At 42.9% G+C, this 21,443-nt stretch overlaps 1 protein-coding gene and 1 pseudogene across 1 annotated transcript; both read left to right on the top strand.

Moving 5' to 3' along the window:
• The first annotated feature begins 4,654 nt into the window (after nt 1-4,654).
• On the top strand, nt 4,655-11,592 carry LOC102707801 (annotated as a pseudogene).
• Nucleotides 11,593-17,877: 6,285 nt separating this feature from the next.
• On the top strand, nt 17,878-20,953 carry LOC102709868 (probable L-type lectin-domain containing receptor kinase S.7). Its single transcript, XM_006660392.2, has 2 exons — nt 17,878-19,860; nt 20,586-20,953. The coding sequence occupies exon 1, from the start codon at nt 17,878-17,880 to the stop codon at nt 19,858-19,860; it is 1,983 nt and encodes a 660-aa protein (XP_006660455.1). The 3' UTR covers nt 20,586-20,953.
• The last annotated feature ends 490 nt before the right edge of the window (nt 20,954-21,443 follow it).

Below are 21,443 nucleotides of genomic sequence, written 5' to 3' on the forward strand. Positions count from 1 at the left end.
TATCAATGTATATGTTTGTATATGTGTCTAGATTCATTGGCACAGAAATAAATTTAAGCAAGACTAGAAAATCTTATAATATGAAGCGTGGGAAATATGAAATAGATAACATATCTTTACTATTTTAAAGACGAATAATGATTTTGCTAAAATTTGGTCTGTCATGGGCCCCACGCGGCAGAGGGGAGTGCAACGTCATCTCTAGGCGTGGGTGGTGTCGGTTGTAGGATCAAGGAGGCCGACTAGAGGGGGGTGAATAGGCAGTTTTAAAAACTTTTGGCTAAACTGAGATTTAAATCAAAACGGTTTTGCACAATTCAAAAACCTAAAACAACTAGTCTCAACTAAGTGCACCAAGAAGCTATCCTATGTTGAGGTTTGCAAGCCTAGGGTGATATTGGCACAAATAATCTCTAGTATGTAAACTTGCTCAAAGTAAATACAATAAAGTAAATGAGACAAGAGACAAGGAATTTTTCACCGAGGTTCGGATACTTGCCGGTTTCCTAATCCCCGTTGAGGCAAGCCCAACTCCACCACTCAACCACGAAGCCACCACATGCCCCCTTCGTCAAGGGGTGGGCAAGGCGGGAGCTAGTCCAAGGAGAGGACTACCCAAGCCTCGATCACTAGGGTTGTTCTTCCTCCACTCCGGAGATGGCGAACACCTCCTCCACAATCTTCTCGGAGAGGTCACCGGATAAACTCTTCCAAGTCGTCTAGGAGGTGACAACCTCCAAGAGTAACAAGACTAGGATGCTTGTTGAGGATGATCAAATGTCACACTAACTCTAACAATGAAGCAAATGCACTTTGATTGGCTCAACTCACTCTCCAACACCTCACTAGATAATCTAAGTGCACAAGGGTGTGAGAGTTCTTGCAAGGGCTCAAGATAATGCAATGGAAAGCCAAACCTCTACTCCTGCTGCTGGTGAAGGGATAGTTATACCCCCACACACCAAAACTAGTCGTTGGGGCCAAATCCCTCAAAACAGCGTGCTATCGGTCAGACCGCAGTTACATGGTCGGTCAGACCGGGTAACTATATAACAGCTAGAAAACTAGCCATTAGAAGCCAATAATTGACCCTTGTCAACCTGGCCAGTCAGACCGTACTTGAGAGGCCGGTCAGACCAACTAAGGCTCGGTCAGACTGCCATCAGCTCGGTCTGACCGACTACGCCTCTGGTGGCTCTGTATCGACACCTCCAGGAGAAAAATATCCCACTGACTAGGGGGCGGTCAGACCGCAGGTTATTTTTCAGCATGACTAACCATTAATAAAATGATATATCTCATGTCTAGTGTGTCGGAATTTGATGTTCTTGGACTCTATGGAAAGCTTATTTAAAGGGCTATCTAACCCATGAATAATCACTCCAAGAATCATAAGTTTTCTCAAGGATATATGGCCTGAACACTAAAGGGCACTCAAGTGGACATACCCATAAGAGATCACTCATTCCTATTTGATATGCCCACCTCTCTCTATGCATGAGACTTGAGAAAAGGCTCACCATACTTGGTTAGACACTCTTTTTATATGCAAGTGAACTAACGTGGCACAAAATCATCCGCATGCTCACATCATAGACCCCTCTTGATAGTACGACACCTATCTAGCAACCCAGTCTTAACTCTAAACACCGAGACTGGTAAAAGACTAAGAAAAATACTCTTAGCTTCATTGTACCTTTGCCTTGGGCCATCCATATCAGGGTTGATGTTTGAGCTATGATCAATACTTGTGTCCATATGGTTGAACAATCTTGTTGTCAGGATCTTGATCATCCTTTGTCAATATTCTGCTTTTATCAAAAGCTTGACATCATCCTTGTCGACATGACGATGCGCTTGGCTTGATGACCATCAAACCATGGTGTCATCCATTAGTATCATCATGGTAGGACCTATTTCTTTAGGCAACTCAAGGAAAACATTAGCCCAAACAAATCAGTTGTCATTCTACACTTGATGACCAACCGGTTTAATATGAATGATATGGGCTAAACTGTTGAATATCCATTAGCACCAAATGTCATATACACAAATATATGCTCAATTTAAAGATCCAAAATGAAATGTATGTGAACGACATGGATCAAGAACATTCATGCAAAATGTATATGATTTGCCCCCCCTAAATATATGCACTCAAAATATATATGAAAAGCAGGTGTGTGCATAATAAAGATGGATCAATGGGAGCTTATCTTATACAAATGTAGAAGGAATGTGATATTGATATGGATGAACATATATGCATACCTTCATGATTCCATGTTCCCAATGTAAAAGAGACTAAATAAGATATGACTATCGCCTCACACACATATATCCATAACATGAAAACATATACAATAGCACCTCAATATGTTTATGGAGATAAGAAGTGATACATATTTCTTTATCTCCATGTATGTCATCCTTGTCGAAGTTTAGATCCACCACTAAACAATGAAAATGTTAATCTCATAAACATGATTTATCATCTATCACCAAGGCAACAATTAGACAAATTATCGAGCTAAAATATTTCAATATTTTATATCTTTGGTCATAGATGATAACCCAATTTAAATATATAGAGATGAGATGAAAGATTCATAAATATGTCATATATTAGTGAAATAAACAATTCATCAACTATATACGAAACAAAATATAGATGAGCCCCCCCTAAAGGTGTGCATACATATGAATGATAAAGAAACACACACTCAACGTCAATCAAGATCAAAGGAGAGGTCACTCTATATTTTGGATCCACGAGAGATTAAATGAGAATACAAGGATTTTAGTACATGCCTCTCACTATTTTCATTTCCATATCCAAACGAGACTAGTCAAAGATAAGCTCATGAAAACATTAGTCTTAAGTAATTAGTCTTGTCATTAATCACCAAAACCAACTTAGTGGCACTTGAACTTACAATCTCCCCCTTTTTGGTGATTGATGACAAATCCATTATAAGGAACCACATTTGGATATAAATGAAAATATCGATGATATAAATCAACATGATATGATAATTTGACATGTGATTTATACCCATGCATGCCAATGTGAAAATATATTGCATTACATGACAATGACATGCTCTTGCGTATGGTGTAGGATCCTAGAATATTTCCCCCTTTTTATAGAGTTGATCATATTTGGTATCCACAAGTATTCTACTTTTTTTGATCAAATGTGGGATCCTCACATATTCTCCCCCTTTTGGCATTAACCACCCAAAAAAAACAAAAGAATAGAAAATCTTTCACAAGATAAATAGGGACAAACACTTACAATGCCAAATAACTTTTTTTTTTATGGAAGCACAATGCAACAACGTTAGAAATGACCACTTTGGGAAAACTCCCCCTTACTCATAGAGACTAGTATTTGGATAAAGAATTTGGAATATATTTCATATGTAGGAGGGGTGAGTTTGAGCACTTGAACTTTTGCTTAAACAAATGTCCTCATCAAAGGTTTTCTTGAGAAAACCAAAAAGTAAGATGAGCTTGGTCAAGGAAATTTGAAAGATTTTACTCAAGTGCATAATCTCAACAATGAGTGGAAATGATAAGCACATGTCGAGTTCAAGATGATCAAGAGATGCTACCATTTGTTGAGAAACAAATTGTGTATGGAATGACGCCACTTGTATATAGACATTTGAATTTTGGCATCATGGAATGGTAGTTGCCATTTAGAGCAAGGATCAACTTGTATTTTGGTGACAAAGATGGATGGAAGTTGGTATTTTTCTATGGAGGCAAAACTTTTGAAGTTTTAAAAGAGTTTTTAAATCTTTTGAGTTGTAAGAGGCATATATGTCAGGAAATCAAAACCCAAAGAATTTAAACTAGGACACATGCAAAAGAGCTCAAGAAATTCATGAAGATTTCAAAATAACTTAGATCTCATTACTTGAAACACCCTTTATTTAGCCACTATACTCCACCTTTGCCCGACATGCCCCATCCTTCTCCTTGCCCACACGGCGGTCGAGGACGGGGCGGCAGGTGTGGGGCCTGGTTGTGCAGGCCCGCGGGATGGAATGCGCGTTGTGCTACGCGCTCGACACCTGTCGCGCCTGCTCGTCGGCTGTCACGCCTGCTCGTCGGCGGGGGTCAGCACCCACTTCTGCCTCGCCAAGGCGTAGTGCTTCGGCAACCACCTCAAACTCCAGCTCCGCAACGCCTGGCTCAACCGCCTCTCCAGCCGCCGGTAGCGTCCTCCGGCGTCGCCGCGTACTAATCTATTGAAGCTACAGGCCTACCACCATGACATCGATGCGTAACCGAACCCTCCGATTCTTGGTTGCTGGGAAGAAGAACAAAAGAAATGCATAGAGATTGCAATTTTGTGGTAATAGTTATGGAAGTTATGATGTGGTAATAGAATAAACGACTATAAATAATATAATTGTAGATCTCTATTATTTATATAAAAAAGTATGAAAGCGTTTGACATTCCTCGGTTCCAAAGGAGGTCTTAATGTTTGTTGTGTTCCTCAGGTTTTTAATGTTTTGCTAAACTTTTTTAGTTTAGTTCGCTTTTTGTTAGCACCCTCTTTATCCTATCGTCTGAAGTGACTTTTATCACTTTCTCCAGCAAAGCCATTTCTTAACCACACAAGATAAAGGAGTGGTTTGTATGGGCTATGTATTATCAAAGTAGTTCAATGGAGCTGCAGAGCATGAGGATCCTTTTATCCTAGCCAAGAAGACCACTTGTAAGAACGCACCAATACACCTTTAGGAAATCTTTTCAGTTCAGAAATGGAGAATAATTGTTGCTTTTGTTCTATCATTACTACTTTCAGTTTCTGTGGAGGACCTGTATGAGCTGTTCAGGAAGATAAGCTTTTCCATATTCAAAGATGGGCTTATTCACAAGGTACCTCTCTTAATTCACTTCTAGTGGGGGCCATGTTTTGACAAAGTGACGGTATTGAAATTCTGATTTTTGTCAATTCTAAATTGCCATTTTCTTGAACAGTGTTAGATGTATTGTATATAGCTAGCTGTGTTTGTGTTTTTACCCTTATAGAGGGTGTTTTATGCACTTTGTACACATATATTATTGGCCCTTTTTGGACCATGGAATAGATGTCCAATTCACCAAACATGGTATCAGAGCCAGGTTTAGGGTTAGGGTTTCACAGCCGCCGCCGGCCTCCGTCGCTGGCCGTCGCCGCCGGCCATCGCCCTCCTCGCGCGCCTCTTCTTCCTCTGCTCCCTCAGCTCGAGCTGCTCGCGTTCTTCTCCTCACTCTACTCACGCGTGCGTGCTTGCTGCTCCGTCGGCCGCCGTCGCTGCTCCACAGCCGCCGGCGCCGTCGCTGCTCCTGCTCCTCCTCCTTCCGCCGGTCGCTGCTGCTCCTTCTCTCCTCTCCTCTGCTCTACTGCGGCTAGTTGCTGCTGGTGGTGCTGTTGCTGCACTCCTCGGCTGCTACTAATTGTGCCTCCCCTGCTCTCCTCTTATTCACCAAAAAAAAAGGAAAGAAGAAAAAAACACCAGAAAAAAGGGAAAAAAAAGGAAAACTTCTAACATGGCGCCCTCAGGGAAACCAGGTGCTATCTCACTTCCAAAGCCCCAGGTCATCTTCAATGGCCTTAACTTTCAGGAGTGTGCACTACATATGCAGATGCACATGTGCAGCCAATGGTTGTGGGGCTACCTCAACAGTGATCGACCTTGCCCGCCTTGTCCCACCTTCCTGACTGAGCCTGCCATCCCTGTTGATGCTGATGACGATGCCAAGCATGGCCTACTGGATGACCTTGACACTTCTATGGAGGCATACCAGATGGATCTTGCCCTCTATGAGACCTGGCTAGAGGAGGAGGCCTATGCTAAGGCCATTTTGGTTGGGAGTATGTACGTTGACATCTCGCTTGGCATTGCGCGCCTTGCGAGCTCCCAGCTGATGTGGTCTCGTCTTCGCCAGCAGTATGAGCCTCGCAATGATGCCATGTTCCTTGCCGTGGTGAATGAGGCTCAGTCCCTTCGTCAGCTTGATGCCACAGTGGATGAGTTCTTTCGCAAGATGTCGACCGTATGGCGTCAGATGGATCTATAGGGTGCTGATGTTTGTCGTACTTGTACCTGTTGCCAACGCTAGAGGGACCAGACTGAGACTACACGCCTCTACGAGTTCTTATCTCGTTTGCGGCCTGAGTTTGAGTCGGTTTCGTGCTTAGTTGCTGACGCAGCGCCCTCGGCCATCACTGTTGGAGGCTTTACCTATGCTACGGGCTGAGGAGACTCGTTGTCGTGAGGCTGGGATAGGCACTAGTCAGCAGTTTCCCTCTGTCTTGGTTGCTCGTGGTCTACCCTCTCAGGTGCCATTGTCAATGGTGGTGCCACAGGCTATAGCGGTGCCAACACCATTACCTGTTGCAGCTGGTCCTCCTGGTGTTCCCTCAGGCATTGTCTGTGGATACTGTAACAAGACAGGTCACGATGCCTCTGTGTGCTACAGGAAGAAGAGATCAGAATCGCCGCACATCTCAGGGCTCTCGACATGGCTCTTCTCAGTCGAGCTCTCAGCAGATCTCGTCCACTGAGGAGGAGCTCCTCAGACTACTTCGTCGCCTTACCACTACAGCTCCTACCCACGGGTCTGCTGCTCAGGCTTCTAGTCTTCCACCACCACCACCACCTCCTTCCTCTTCAGGTATATTGTCCTCGTGGTTCCTCGACTCTGGTGCTTCTTTTCATATGACACCTAATTTCGCACATCTTTCTTCTATGAGTCCTCATGATACCTCTCTCACAGTTTAGACGGCAGATGGCACCTCTCTTCCTGTTGCAAGTTAGATCACGGATCATGGTTGTCGGATTATTCTTGAGGCTGACTCCTGTTGTGTTCAGGATCGTCGCACAAGGCTCTTGGTGGGGACTGGTCCTAGGCGTCATGATTCTCAGCGTCTTTGGGAGCTTGATTGGCTACATCTTCCTTCGGATACTTCTGCTAGCCAGTCCACTTGTTCTACTGCTTTGGTTTTAGCTGCCTCATCCACTCCCACTTTTGTTCAGTGGCATCGCTGACTAGGTCATCTTCCTGGTTCTAGATTGTCCACTCTTGTTGGTAGTGGGGTCTTAGGACCTGTTTCTGGTGATACTGCTCTACACTGTACGGGTTGCATGCTACGAAAGCAGCTGCAACTCCCCTATCCTACTAGTGAGTCTAGGTCTCAACGCCCTTTTGATCTTGTTCACTCTGATGTATGGGGACAGGCTCCCTTCGTCTCGAAAGGTGGCCATTCCTACTATGTGATCTTTATTGATGATTATTTGAGATTTACTTGGATCTACCTCATGTCTTCTCGTGGTCAGTTTCTTTCTATTTATCTGCAGTTTGCCACTATGGTCCACACTCAGTATGATTCCACTATCCGTGCTTTTCGTGTTGACTCTGCTGGTGAGTACATTTCGGCATCGCATCGCCGTTTTCTAGCTGAGCAGGGAACACTTCCTCAGTTCTCGTGCCCTGGTGCCCATGCTCAGAATGGAGTTGCTGAGCGCAAGCATCGCCATATTCTCGAGACTTCTCGTGCCCTTATGATTCCTCGCATCTTTCGCCTCACTTCTAGGCTGAGGTTGTCTCTACTGCTGTTTTTCTTATTAATCGCCAGCCTTCCTCTGTTCTTCATGGTTGCACTCCATATGAACACCTTGTTGGTACTGCTCCTCGGTATAGTCACCTTCAATGCTTTGGGTGTGTTTGTTAAGTTTTTCTTCCTGCGAACTTACCAAGTTGACTGCGCGGTCTGTTGAGTGTGTTTTCCTTGGTTACAGCTTGGAGCATAAGGGTTATCGTTACTATGATCCTGTTGCCCGGCGTATGAGGATATCTCGTGATGTCACTTTTGATGAGTCTCGTCCCTACTATCCCCGATCTCCACTACTAACCACTCCTCCACTGTTCAGTCTCTCTCATTTTTGAGTCTTCCAGATTGGTCCTTTCCTTCTCCAACGTCAGTCACGTCTCCCTCGTGACATTTTCCTTTGGTTTCTCCGCCATCTCTCCCACCTTCGTCGCCTCCATTGCCACCGCCGCCATCTCCACCACCACCTCCGCCATCCCCCACGCCACCGTCACGACCTCCTACTCTTGTGGATCCTTCCATGAGATCTCTCCTTTTCCGCTGCACTACTCTCGTCGTTCGCGCCCTTCAGCTGAGTTGTCTCCTCCATCTATCCTTGGTCTAGCTCCTCCTCGATATGATCTTTGTGATCGCAGTACCATCCATCCTGAGCCTAAGTATGGATTCACTGTTGCAGCTATTGCTGAGCCTGTGACTTACCGGGAGGACTGTTGTTCACCAGGAGTGGCAGCATGCGATGGCCGAGGAGATTGTTGCCTTGGAGCATACTCGGACTTGGGATTTGTTCCTAGACCTGCTCATATCACTCCTATCACTTGGAAGTGGGTCTACAAGATAAAGACTCGCTCTGATGGTTCTCTTGAGCGTTACAAAGCTTGTCTTGTGGCTTGTGGTTTTCAACAAGAGCATGGTCGTGATTATGATGAGACTTTTGCTCCTGTTGCTCATATGACCACTATTTGGTCCTTGCTCGTTGTTGCCTCTATTCGTCAGTGGTCCCTTTCCTAGCTCGATGTCAAGAATGCATTTCTTAATGGTGAGCTTAGAGAAGAGGTCTACATGCAGCCGCCCTCCAGGATATTCTATCCCGGAAGGCATGGTCTTCCGGTTGCGTCATTCTCTTTATGGTCTCAAACAAGCCCCTCGTGCTTGGCTTGAGCGGTTCTCCGCTGTTGTCACTGATATTGGCTTCAAGGCTAGTGAGCTTGATCCTGCTCTCTTTGCACACGTTTCTCCTCGTGGTCGGACCCTTCTTCTACTATATGTTGATGACATGATTATCACTGGTGATGACTCTCAGTTCATTGGTCTTGTGAAGAAACGTCTCAGTGACCAGTTCTTGATGTCTGATCTTGGTCCTCTAAGGTATTTCCTTGGGATTGAGGTATCTTCTATGTCTACCGGCTTCTATCTCTCCCAAGAGAGATATATCCAGGACCTTCTTGCTCGCGCTGGTCTCACTGATGAGCGTGTAGTTGACACTCCTATGGAGCTTGGGCTACATCTTCGGCCCACTAATGGTGAGCCTCTTCAGGATCCCACCCGCTACTGCCACCTCGTTGGGAGTCTTGTCTATCTTGGTGTCACTCGTCCAGACATTTCTCGCTCAGTTCACATTCTGAGTCAGTTTGTTTCTGCTCCTACTTAGCTCCACTATGCCCACCTTCTACGTGTTCTCCAATATCTTCGTGGTACTATCTCTCATCGCCTTTTCTTCCCTCGCTCTAGCTCTTTGCAGCTTCGGGCGTACTTCGATGCGACTTGGGCTAGTGATCACGCTGATCGTCGCTCTCTCTGTGCTTATTGTGTCTTTCTTGGTTCCTCTCTTATTGCCTAGAAGACAAGAAGCAGACTGCAGTTTCCCGTTCGAGTGTGAAGGCTGAGTTGCGAGCCATGGCTGGCTTGACAGCCGAGGTCACTTGGTTGCGCTGGCTCTTGGAGGATCTTGGAGTTTGTGTCTCCCCGCCGACTCCCCTGTTCTCAGACAGTATTGGTGCGATCAGCATTGCTTGAGACCCAGTAAAACATAAGCTCACCAAGCATATAGGCATGGATGCTTCATACATGTGCTCCCAGGTGCAAGATAATGTTGTAGCTCTTCAGTATGTTCCTTCGGAGCTTCAGTTAGCCGATTTCTTCACGAAGGCCCAGACTAGAGCTCAACATAGTTATTTTCTTTCCAAACTAAGTGTGGTTGATCCACCATGAGTTTGAGGGGGGTGTTAGATGTATTGTATATAGCTAGCTGTGTTTGTGTTTTTACCCTTCTAGAGGGTGTTTTCTGCACTTTATACACATATATTATTGGCCCTTTTTGGCCCATGGAATAGATGTCCAATTCACCAAACAAACAGGAGGAGTTCCAGCTAGCCCTCTTCAGGAACAGCAACAAGAAGAACCTTTTCGCCGATCGGGTTAGTCATTTCAGTGATTTGTAATCTATTTCTTTCCATGGCCTTTAATTCAGCATGTTATTCAAGAGCTTTTTAACTTTCTGAATACTTTGCTGTCTCAGTGCAAAACCTTTTCTAAACTAGGCACAATTTTGTGTTTTGGTTGAACTTTAAAATGGTTTCAGATGTGTGAAAATCTTACGGTTTCTTATTTCAAGCAGATATTTGATCTCTGATCTGAAACGCAATGGTGTTTTTGATTTCGGGGAGTTCGTTCGATCCCTGAACATTTTTCACCCGGTAATGCCTTTGGCAGAGAAGATTTCCTGTAAGGAACCTACTCCAGCTCGTTCTCATTGCATATGCAACCTTGTATTTACTACTTATACAGTCTTCTTTTTCGGTACTTTTAAGAAATGGTCTTGTCATTAACATTAAGTAGGTTCTTTAGGTAATGTACCTCTGCATATATTCTTTTTAATTCAGAAAAAATCTACCACAAAAAATTAAAAATTCCTGTGAGTGAAGGACTTTTTAAAAGGATATAGTCAAACTGGAGTCAGTCAATCAGTCAGAGTATTTCTTGTGAACCTGCTGCAGTTATTTGTGCTCACATTTAGTTTCTTCTTCATTTGTGGGCAACAGGGCAGAGTAGTATTTTCTTCATATGTTTATATGAACTTTCTGTTGTTTTTTTTCATATGTTACTTATGTGTTTGGCATCTGACAGTATTCCCTCTTGCAGTTGCATTTAGATTGTATGATCTAAGAGGAACTGGATACATTGAACGCGAAGAGGTATGTTTGAGTTACTGAACAATCTTCCATTTTTTTAGATAAAGTCTGAACAATTTTCTTAGTTCCTTCCATTGAACACAGTGTCACTAATTGGCTATACTTTGTGCAAATGACAACATACAGTAATTTCACTGCATAATTAACCTTTAGCACTGATGGCGTTGTCTTATGGATAAATCAGTTGTACGAAATGGTGCTTGCCATTCTGAATGAATCGGATCTGCTCCTTTCTGATGAAGCTGTTGAACAGATTGTGGATCAGGTAAACGCACATGAAGATTAAATGCTACTCTCTTCATGCTTCATTATATCGAACGATTTATAATAGAGTGGCCAGACCGCCAGAAAGATTCACAAGAGATAATCTTGGCGTGGTTAGTGGCTGCATGACTTTTAATTTGTGACTGCATCACACTACAGTTATCCGAAGTGATAACAAAATACCTTGTTAGCTAGCTGCCTAACATTTTTTTGAATGATATTTTTGATTGTTTCGTTTTGCTGATCTACATGTGAAAAATAAAGGCAAAGAACCATACTCCCTTCTGATTTTGCCCAAAAGAACATAAAAGGGGCAGAAAGGAGTTGCAATATGATTGGATGTTCTTATTATGATATTTTTCACTATCGCGTGAATAATCAAGAGGAGTCGGTATTCCTTCAGAAATTGGAAAGTTATTTGTCTGCAGTGACTGTAAATTTGTTTGACATCTACGCTCCAGTCTGATTTTAATTTTATTATGATTGCCTGGCTGTAACTGCTATTAATGATAACTATTAGTTCAAAAGTTGCCTTCCGAATTAACCTGGGATATGTTTTACTTTTACACTATGCATGTGTGTTTTTAATAGAATTTCAGTCCCCATCAACGGATATGCAACTTCAATGTGCTCAGATTATGCAAATGCATTAGCTATCAATTCATTTGCAGCTTACGGTAAATTCACATCGAATTGATGGCAGCATATGAAAATATTCTTGCTTGGCTACAACGATGTGCTCTTTTAATTTGGTGGAGCCATAAACCTCTTCATCCATAGCGATCAACTTTTCATGCCTCCAAATTTTGTATGAGCCCATAGCCCATTCCAAGCATTTTTCTATTAAATTAAATAGTAGAAATAAACTTTTCATGCTTCCAAAATTTTGTACGAGCCCATTCCAAGCATTTTGCTATTAATTGAATAGTAGAAATAAACTTTTCATGCTTCCAAATTTTGTATGAGCCCATTCCAAGCATTTTGCTATTAAATTAAATAGTAGAAACAAACTTTTCATGCTTCCAAATTTTGTATGAGCCCATTCCAAGCATTTTGCTATTAAATTAAATAGTAGAAATCGAGCGAATAAATTCCGATGCAACTGACATACGGCGGCCACACGCTTCACAGCAATATGAGTCTTTTACCCCCTATGCTATTACATGTGTGCCATAAAAAATTTGTAGACACCTCTATGCTGAGACAAACTTTCATTTACCTACATACCATTCCGTCTACCTTCTGTTACAAAATAACCTCTTATATATGGGATCCACCTAAGGAAAATAACTCCCCATGCCCATGCCCAGCTACTCCCTCCCGTGCGCCTCCTCCCGCTCGTGAAACCCTAGCCACCGCCGCCGTCGGACCGGCCAGATCCGATGTCCCCCGCCTCGTCGGACCGCCGCTGAATCATCGTTGTCCCTCCCATGCGCCACCTGGCGGAGCCGGCGCGCTTGTGCGGCCAGGCCAGCGCACTGTGCACTAGCGGGGCGGCGCGGCGCGACCTCCTCTCCCGTGCGCCAGCCAAGGGGGTGCGGCCCTCCTCTCCCAGTCTCCTGTGCGGCCTCCTCTCCCGTGCCAGCCCTCCTCCTCCCGTGTGGTTAATGTTCTGGTTGTTTACCTTCTCACTTCTCAGCATTTGCTTACGTGACAAGCAAAAGAGACCTCGCAATAGTCGCCGGTAAAGAAACTAGGAAAATGAATCGGTTAGACTCAAAAGCTGATCCTTATACATCATCGTGCTTAATCTAAGTTGTAACATTTATTGAAAACAGCTTAAATACTTCTGGACTAAATGCCAAGACTTAGAAATTAGCTAAGTTATGAACTAATTTGGTCCTTGAGTTCCTGTCATAATGGATATTAATATGCAGCAAAATTGAATCATGTCTTGTTTATTCATTGTTTGTGAACATCGAACAACAGTTAGTGAATCCCTTGCAAACCCAAACCCATCATATGAGCATGTGGATGTTGATGATGAATGCTTGTATATTGACATTGGTCCTGAGAGTCGAGCACCTCCCATTCCCACTAGTCAATCTGAAGTAGAGGAAGATGAAGTGGAGGAAGGATGAACATTATGAGATCAACTTTGGAGGGAGGTAGTAGTAGGAAAAAAAAATCAGGCACAGGAGGAGGTATAAAGGCAACATGAGTGTCCAATATGCCACCAATTAGGCCACCATTAGTACACATGTAAGAATGACAATCCAGATAACATAGCTGTATATGAGGCTAAGAGGTAGAATTTCTAAACATAGCTACACAATGACAAAACTTCATACTTACTTATACAAAATAACAATTTCCCATACTTTATTTCAAGGGTCCACCCAAGAAAAGAATGAAGAAAGCATCTTCCAGTAACACACAGTGACTAGCATTGTTGTGGCTACTCCTGGATCAGGCATGGTATTCGCACACAATGAGGCGGTGGACAGTGCTGCACATAAGCCAAAGAGAGCGAAAAAAGCTACCAAAAAGAAGGGGCCACCAACAAGTATTGACAATTCGGTGATTAGCAGGTATGGGTGATCTCTTTATCTTTTACTTTCACTTCTCCTGATCTTGTCATTTGCAACCTCACCGATCTCATTTATAACCTCACTTTCACTTCACACAAAGTTTGCAACTAGCTCAAATGACCCCTTTGCTCTCCATATTGAGCACCCTCTAGTTGTTCATGAAGACATTGCATCCATTGAAGTCTCTCCATAGACAATGATGACACCAAGTAAGAAGCAAGCTGTTATAAAGAAGTGTACACCAAGGAGGGTTCCAGTTGAAGTGGCCAACCCATCAAGTCCAACTTCTAATACCAGAAGCAAGAAGAAACTCCAGCTTAAATAAATTATGCGGAGGAACTACTATTTTTGATGTAATTTAAGACACGTATGGACTTTTTATGTGTGGACTTAGTGTGGTGAACTACTACTTTAAATATTGCTGATCTTGTTATGTGTGGACTTAGTTTGCTGATGAACTACTTTAAATGTTGCTCATATAAACTTGTTGCTATGGATATAATGGTCATGCCCTTGTTTTTTATAGGTATGCAATAGTCATGCACCTGCTTGAATGCACCTGCTTGAATGCACTGCTTGAATGTTCATGATATGACCCAAGTAATGTAGTACTAATGTCATGTATTTTATCTATTGTATTCCCATATTTTTTCTAATTTATTCTCATATTTTTCTGATTTATTTTGATAATTTACTAATCAATTTGGACATTTTCAGATTTTTTTTTTGAATTATCCTGATTTTTAACGAATTTTTTGGATTTATTTATGAATTTTCCTTTATTTCTTAAAATTTTCCGGAATTTTCCTGAATTTTTGTGAATTTCTAGACATTTTATGATTTAATTACGAATTTTCTAAGTTATTTCCTGATTTAGAATTAATTCTGTCATTTTCTAAATTTTTACTAATTTTCCATATTTATTGACTGTTAATCTAGGCATTGTTCTGATTTTTTAATTACCTAGATTTTCTGCGAATTTTATGGATTTATTTACGAATTTTCATTTTTTTACAATTTTCTGGATTTATGAGCCAATTTTCCTGAATTTTCTGATTTTCTAGACATTTTATAATTTAATTGCGAATTTTTCTTACATATTTCTTGATTTAAAATTAATTCTGTAATTTTCTAAACTTTTTACTGATTTTTCATATTTACCTCCTGTTTTAAATTTATGTTTGTCATTTTTTACTAACAAAGATAACACAGTCTTTTTAATCTTTATTTGACACTGTTAAGTTTTCATCCATCCAAAATAGCGTGTAGAAAAAAAAAGCCACATGTAACCATCAACTTTTCTTTTTTTTTTAATGGCATCGGAGAAAATTAAAGATGAGGGCGGATTCACCTCCCCACGACGCTCGGCCAGTTTTCGAGCCGACGTGCTCTTCCGCCTGCGTCCACATTCTCACACGCGTGTGAGGCTGGGCTGGCCGTGGGCCCGGTTCCTGCTGCTTCGAGCGGCCCGGGCGTCCCTCTTCCACAGGCAGGAGGCGGCTGGGAGCTCGTAGTCTACCTTGATGGGGCCCACGTACTCATTGCGCCGGCGTGTTGCTCTTTTTCATGGCCTGCCATTGCGTGTGTCCAGGCGTAGCAGCTTTAGTTTGAAATAAACTTAGTAAAAAGTCACATCAAAACAATTAAACTTAGTTTAATTATAAGACAAATTACAGACTCCGCCTCCGCCTACACAAGACGAATCTTTTGAGTCTAATTAATCGTTATTAGCATATGTTGGTTACTATAGCACTTATAGCTAATAATGTCCTAATTAGACTCAAAAAATTCGTCTCACTGTTTTCTCCATAAATGTATAATTAGTTTTAATGTTTATATATATTTAATGCTTTATTTATGTCAAAAATTCGATGCGATGTTTTTAGAAAAAATTTTGAGAACTAAACAGCCCCTTAGTCTGCGTTCCCCTCCAACTTTCTTTACCAAGTTTGCTAATTTATTTATTGCTAAATAATTTAGAAACGGTGTATTTTTGCGAAAGATTTCTATAGGAAAGTTGCTTTAGAAAATCATATTAGTCTATTTTACATTTTTAATAGTTAATAAATAATTAATCATGAACTAACATAATTAATTAATATATATTTTAACGTTTTTTTACGCCAGATGACTTCTTGAGCGATATGGCTAAAACCCTGTTTAGTTAAAAAAAACTTTTTTTTCAAAAACATCACATTGAATCTTTAGACATCTAAATGAAGCATTAAATATACATGAACATTAAAATTAATTATACAGTTACGAAGAAAATCGTGAGACGAATCTTTTGAGCATAATTAGGACGTGATTAGCTATAAGTGCTATATTAACCAATATATGCTAATGACGGATTAATTAAACTCAAAAGACTTGCTCGCGGTTTCCGGACGGAATCATAAATTTGTTTTATAATTAGACGAATTTGTGTCTAAAAAATTGATGAGATGTTTTTTAGAAAAGTTTTTTAAACTGTGAGGATGGATTAAATTAAATGCGGTAAGAGGAGGCAGAAGTGACAAGGCGTGTGTTTTTTTCTTTTAGTAGTACAATGCATCAGAACCATGCGTATGAAGCTGAAAGGACCCACTTGCAAGTGTGACAACACAGTAATCCAGATGAGTGCAGCCAATGGGAGGGCGAAACGTCCGGTGGCTATGGGCTGCACCTCTATAGTATGTGACGCCAAGCATAGTGTGTCTACATGGTAGCTACTATTAAATAATCCCGGGGCACGAGCCTAAAAAAAAAATAACCCGATAGATGCTTAGCAAATTAAGTATTTTTTGGTTAACCGTCCATTCATCCTTAAGTAAGCAGCACTGCTTAGCAGAACCAATATCTTTTTCATTCACCTCTAACTAACCAGCACCGCTTGGCAAAACCAGTATTTTTTTGGGTTAAGCATCCATCCAATAATCCATGGCCACGATCCTACAAAAAATAACCTGCTCGCTGTTTAGCAAGATAAGTATTTTTTTTGGTTAATCATCCATTCATCTCTAACTAAGCAGCACCGCCTAGCAAAATCAGTGTTTTTTTTCGTTCACCGGTAACCGAGCAGCACCGCTTAGCACTAAGCACGCGGGACCCATCAAGACAGGCTACAATCCCCGGGCCGCCTCCTACCTGTGGAAGAGGGACGCTCGGAGCACTCGAAGCAGCAGCCATGCAGTCCTTGAGGTTTATGCTACATTGTCGTTCTCTTTCCTCTATTTTCTCCGATTCTTTGCTATGGTTGACTAACTCTTGCTACATAGTTGCTTCGCTTGCGAGGATGGTTGATGCTGGCTTTTGATCTTGCTGCCGCTCTCAGCTTCGACCAGCAATAGGACGGTCTCAGTAGAGCTTTTGGGCGTCGGTTCTTCGTCATTGCGAGGTAATGTTCGATTCCTCTTTCTTTCCCTTTTTTTCATACCTTCAGAGTGCGATGCGTTTGTTCTTTTTCCCCTCCTCCGTGGTTGTAAAGTTTATACTGCTATGTTTTCCCCTTTTGCCATTGTTTGTCTGAGTATTTTTTTACTGCTCGCTATTGTCTTTCTTTCCCTCCTTTCTCGGTGTGGTTGTTGCGCAATTAGTTAGCTGCGCGCGCTTGCACACATGGGCAAAAATTTGAAATAAATATACAGTACAACCCACTTATGTAAAATGCGCGTAGACTGTTTTCTACAACGTCACAAGTAGAGGATCTAGGTTTTGTGTCCCTAATTTGTTCTTTACTCCTACTCCTTGTCTTCTCCTTTATCGTCTTTACATTCCCATCTGCAGTTTGGCTTTGCAACCACCGAGGAGATGGTGTCCGTTGGGGTGTCCTATGTCTCCTTGCTCAATGCCGTCGCATATCATTTTAGTGTGCCGTTCATCTCCTACCTTTGGGAGATCAGCCAGGTATTGCATTCTTTCCTTTCTTAGCAGTATTCTAGGATAACATTCTACTTCGAAATGGTTCTACCTACGTTAGTTTCCGTGTTAAGTTCATGTATACCGCATTACTTTCTTGCCATGCTCATATACCCCATGGATTCTTGTTGCTTGAAATTTTCAAAGTAAAGTGTTATCCATGTCAATGTATATATAGCATCACCATTTACACATGATTTACACATGATAGGACGCTGCGAAGCGCGCCTTACGGTCTAGCAGGGGTAAAAAGACTCGTATTCTCTCCAGTCCTATACGTCGCGCGCTTCTCTCCCACTGACACGTCGACCCCAGCAGGGCCCACGTTGACCTCGTCAACTCTTTCTTCCACCTCGCCGCCCTTTGTCTCTCTCAACCTCTCCGATGGCTGTGGCTCCACCACCAGGAGCTCCTCTCCTCCTCGCTGCTGCCGTCCTCCTCCTCGTCCTCCCGCAGGCGATGCCGGTCGCCTCGGTGAGCCCGGTCGCCTTCTCTTTCCCGTCCTTCTCCCTCCGCAACCTCACCCTACTCGGCGGGGCTTCCCTCCGCGCCACCTCCGTCTCCCTCCCGTCGCCCTCCTCCCACGCCCTCTTCCCGCTCCCTCTCCCGTTCCCCCAAAACGCCTCCTTCTCCACCTCCTTCGTGTTCGCCTCCCCCACCGCCGCTCGGCCCGCCTCGAGGCTCTCCTTCGTCCTCCTCCCGGACAAGCTCGCCGCCGCCTCCGAGGGCCACGACGCCAAGAACCGCTCTCTCGTCCCGCTCGAGGTCGCCTTCGACGCGTTCAGGAACTCCGTGTCCGCCTCCTCCGCTGGCGTGGACGTCGCCGGGAACTCCACTGGTGCAGTGGACCTGCGGAACGGCAACGAGGTCGGTTCTTGGGTTGTCTACGACGCGTCCCGGTCGCGCCTGGAGGTGTTCGTGAGCCATGCGAGTCTGCGGCCGCCGACTCCTTCGCTGGCTGCCGACGCCAACAGCATTGCCGCCCGCTTCGCCGAGTTCATGTTCGTCGGCTTTGAGGTCACGTCTTCGTCCGGCAACGGGAGCAGCGATGGCGGCTTCCTCATCCAGAACTGGAGCTTCCAGACGTCCGGCCTGCCAGACGTCGACCCGGCGTCCCGGTCATCGCACAACGTGTCCGACAGCATCCACAGCGCGCCGGCGTTGGACGGCCTCACCAGCCACAAGGATAGGCGTCGGAGGAGGCTAGCACTGGGGCTCGGTGTCCCCTTACCCATTGTGTTTCTTGGTGCAGTCACGGTGTTTGTGGTAATGTCTCTGAAGAATTGGAGGTCAGGGTTTAACGAGGGTTTGGGGGCAAAGGCAGTGGTGGGTAAGCCAAGGCGGTATACCTACCAAGATCTCTTCTCAGCGACAAATGGGTTTGATCCCTCTCTGGTGGTTGGCAGTGGTGGTTTTGGTACTGTATACAAGGCGGTCTGCCCACGTTCCGGGGTCACATACGCGGTCAAGCGGTCGAAGCAATCCAGGGATAGCTACAATGAGTTCAATGCCGAGCTTACCATAATTGCTGACCTGAAGCACCCCAATCTGGTTCAGCTCCAAGGGTGGTGTGCTGAGAAGGATGAACTGCTGCTCGTGTATGAGTTCATGTCAAATGGCAGCTTGGATATGGCTCTCCATCCTTATTCTGACACACAGAGTCATGCCCCTCTCAGTCTCAGCTGGGCTCGGAGGTATAATGTGGCTGTCGGCATTGCCTGTGCAGTTGCATACCTACATGAAGAACATGACAAGCAGGTGATCCACAGGGACATCAAGTGCAGTAACATACTTCTTGACTCAGATTTCAACCCAAGGTTGGGAGATTTCGGGCTTGCAAGATTGAAAGATCCTAACACAAGTCCTCGGTCAACCTTGGCAGCAGGGACTGTCGGTTACCTTGCACCTGAGTACCTCCAGATGGGGAAGGCCACCGAAAAGAGTGATGTCTACAGCTATGGGGTTGTACTGCTAGAGATCTGCACAGGGAGACGGCCAATAGAGAGGACAGCACCTGACAGTATGAACATGGTGAATGTTGTTGATTGGGTTTGGAATTTGCACTCGAAAGGCAAAGTTTTGGATGCTGTGGATCCGACACTGAATGGGCAATATGATTCAGGGCAAATGATGAGGTTTCTCCTTGTAGGTTTGAGCTGTGTGAACCCATTTTCAGAAGAGAGGCCTGTCATGAGGACCGTTCTTGATATGCTGGAGGGCAATAGTGGGCTGCTGCATGTTCCAAGAAAGAAGCCACTGCTTGTATTTGTTCCAAATGCCCCTATTGATCTTGAGGGAATAGTCTCTGAGTGCAACCAAAGTACAGTTTCAAGTGATCTATATGAGTTGAAAATTGATCTAAACTAGGTAACATACTTTCTATACCATTACAGTAGTTCAGGGGGAGAAAAAACACATCCGCTTTTACTGGACAGTTCTTTTTTTGGGGGGAAATGAAAATTTCTCTAGTTGGCATTAGCTAGAGAAACCATTCTAGTTCACATAATATATCCTCGTCTAATTACAATTGACGGAATTATATCTTTGTAAGTGAATTTGCATATACTTAATTGCTACAATGTGAGCAGTAACATGCCAAGTCCTTTTGTTGTGAATATTTAGCTTATGAGTTTCCATGTAGTGAGCCTATCTGAAGCAACAGATAGGTTTGTCCATGTTAGATGTTCTCATGCATCTGGTGTTATTTTAGTAACCTGAAGTGAATTTAATTCTTGAAACTTTCTGTTCCTAAAACCATTATCTGATGCAATGCAAAATTGAGCTATTGCTTTTGACTTTTTGAGCCTATTTGCATTCTAACCATATAGCCATGCAATGTAAAATATATGTATCAGAAACTTCAACATGGGACGAATTCAGCAACACAACCACCATTAACTTCTTATATTTTATATTACAGACTTTTTCTGCCAGGGTACAATATTTCATATAGAAAAAGAGAAGAACGTGTCTTGATTAGCTATATTACATTTAGTAGCCAAATATTTTGCATCCCAGTTTCATCAGACAGTAACGATCTATAGAACAGATTAACTGCATTGCTCTATTTTGATTATTTTTTCTGCCTGCAGGTAGCGTCTGAGAGGACTACTCATGGTGACACTCTGAAGATTTGCCTATGCTTTGTGAAGATATTGACACAGTCAAGATTTAAATCACACCCTAAAAGAAAATTTGGTTAAAAAGATAATGGATTTCTCTCAAGGATTGTAGAACTCTTTTAAGTTTTTGGCCTCAAAAGATCGTGCTGAATTCGGTGGGAGAATGGCGAGTATTTTGTATATGGTATTATCTTCTGGGAACTTACACGCTTGATGAGATATAATTTACCAAGTTAGCAAAGATTATGTATTCCCTGCATCATTTACCAAGTTACCAAGTTACCTTCAAAAATAAAAGAAAAAAGAATACGCAGGAGAGACCGAAAAGACGTCCTAGAATTAAGCACCACCAAGACTCCTGACTAAGCACTTGGGGTCGGCCGAGGTAGTGCCCTTACAAGTAGGTCGTACTCCCTGATGTTATATATGTTTGATCTTTCTTTTTTATTTATTTTTTAAAAAATATTTTTAATTATAACTTATATTTTCACATGTTTACATAAAATTTTTAAATAATATGAATAGTCAAACGTGTTAAAAAAATCAACGACGCTGTGTATTGTTAAAATACGAAGAAAGTGCCATGAAGGGGTTCCAGCTACACAACGGATTTAGATATCCTGTGGGATTTAGATATCCTATGTTCCATTGCCTGTTTAAGTAAAATTCAGAAAACTAGAACTAATTATTAAAACTATCACTTTGCTACAACTTTATCCACATATTTCACAAAACTGCTATAACAACAGGGAATTTTATTAGAAAATTACAACTTTACTATCAAAATATGACTGATTTTTTAAAAAGTTATTAATAGTTTGACCGCAT

The sequence above is a fragment of the Oryza brachyantha genome, chromosome 9, assembly GCF_000231095.2.
Source record: "Oryza brachyantha chromosome 9, ObraRS2, whole genome shotgun sequence".
NCBI lineage: Eukaryota > Viridiplantae > Streptophyta > Magnoliopsida > Poales > Poaceae > Oryza > Oryza brachyantha.

What these genes read in the sequence shown, in the direction of transcription:
- LOC102709868 (XM_006660392.2), top strand. Translation starts at nt 17,878, where the DNA reads ATGGCTGTGGCTCCACCACCAGGAGCTCCTCTCCTCCTCGCTGCTGCC.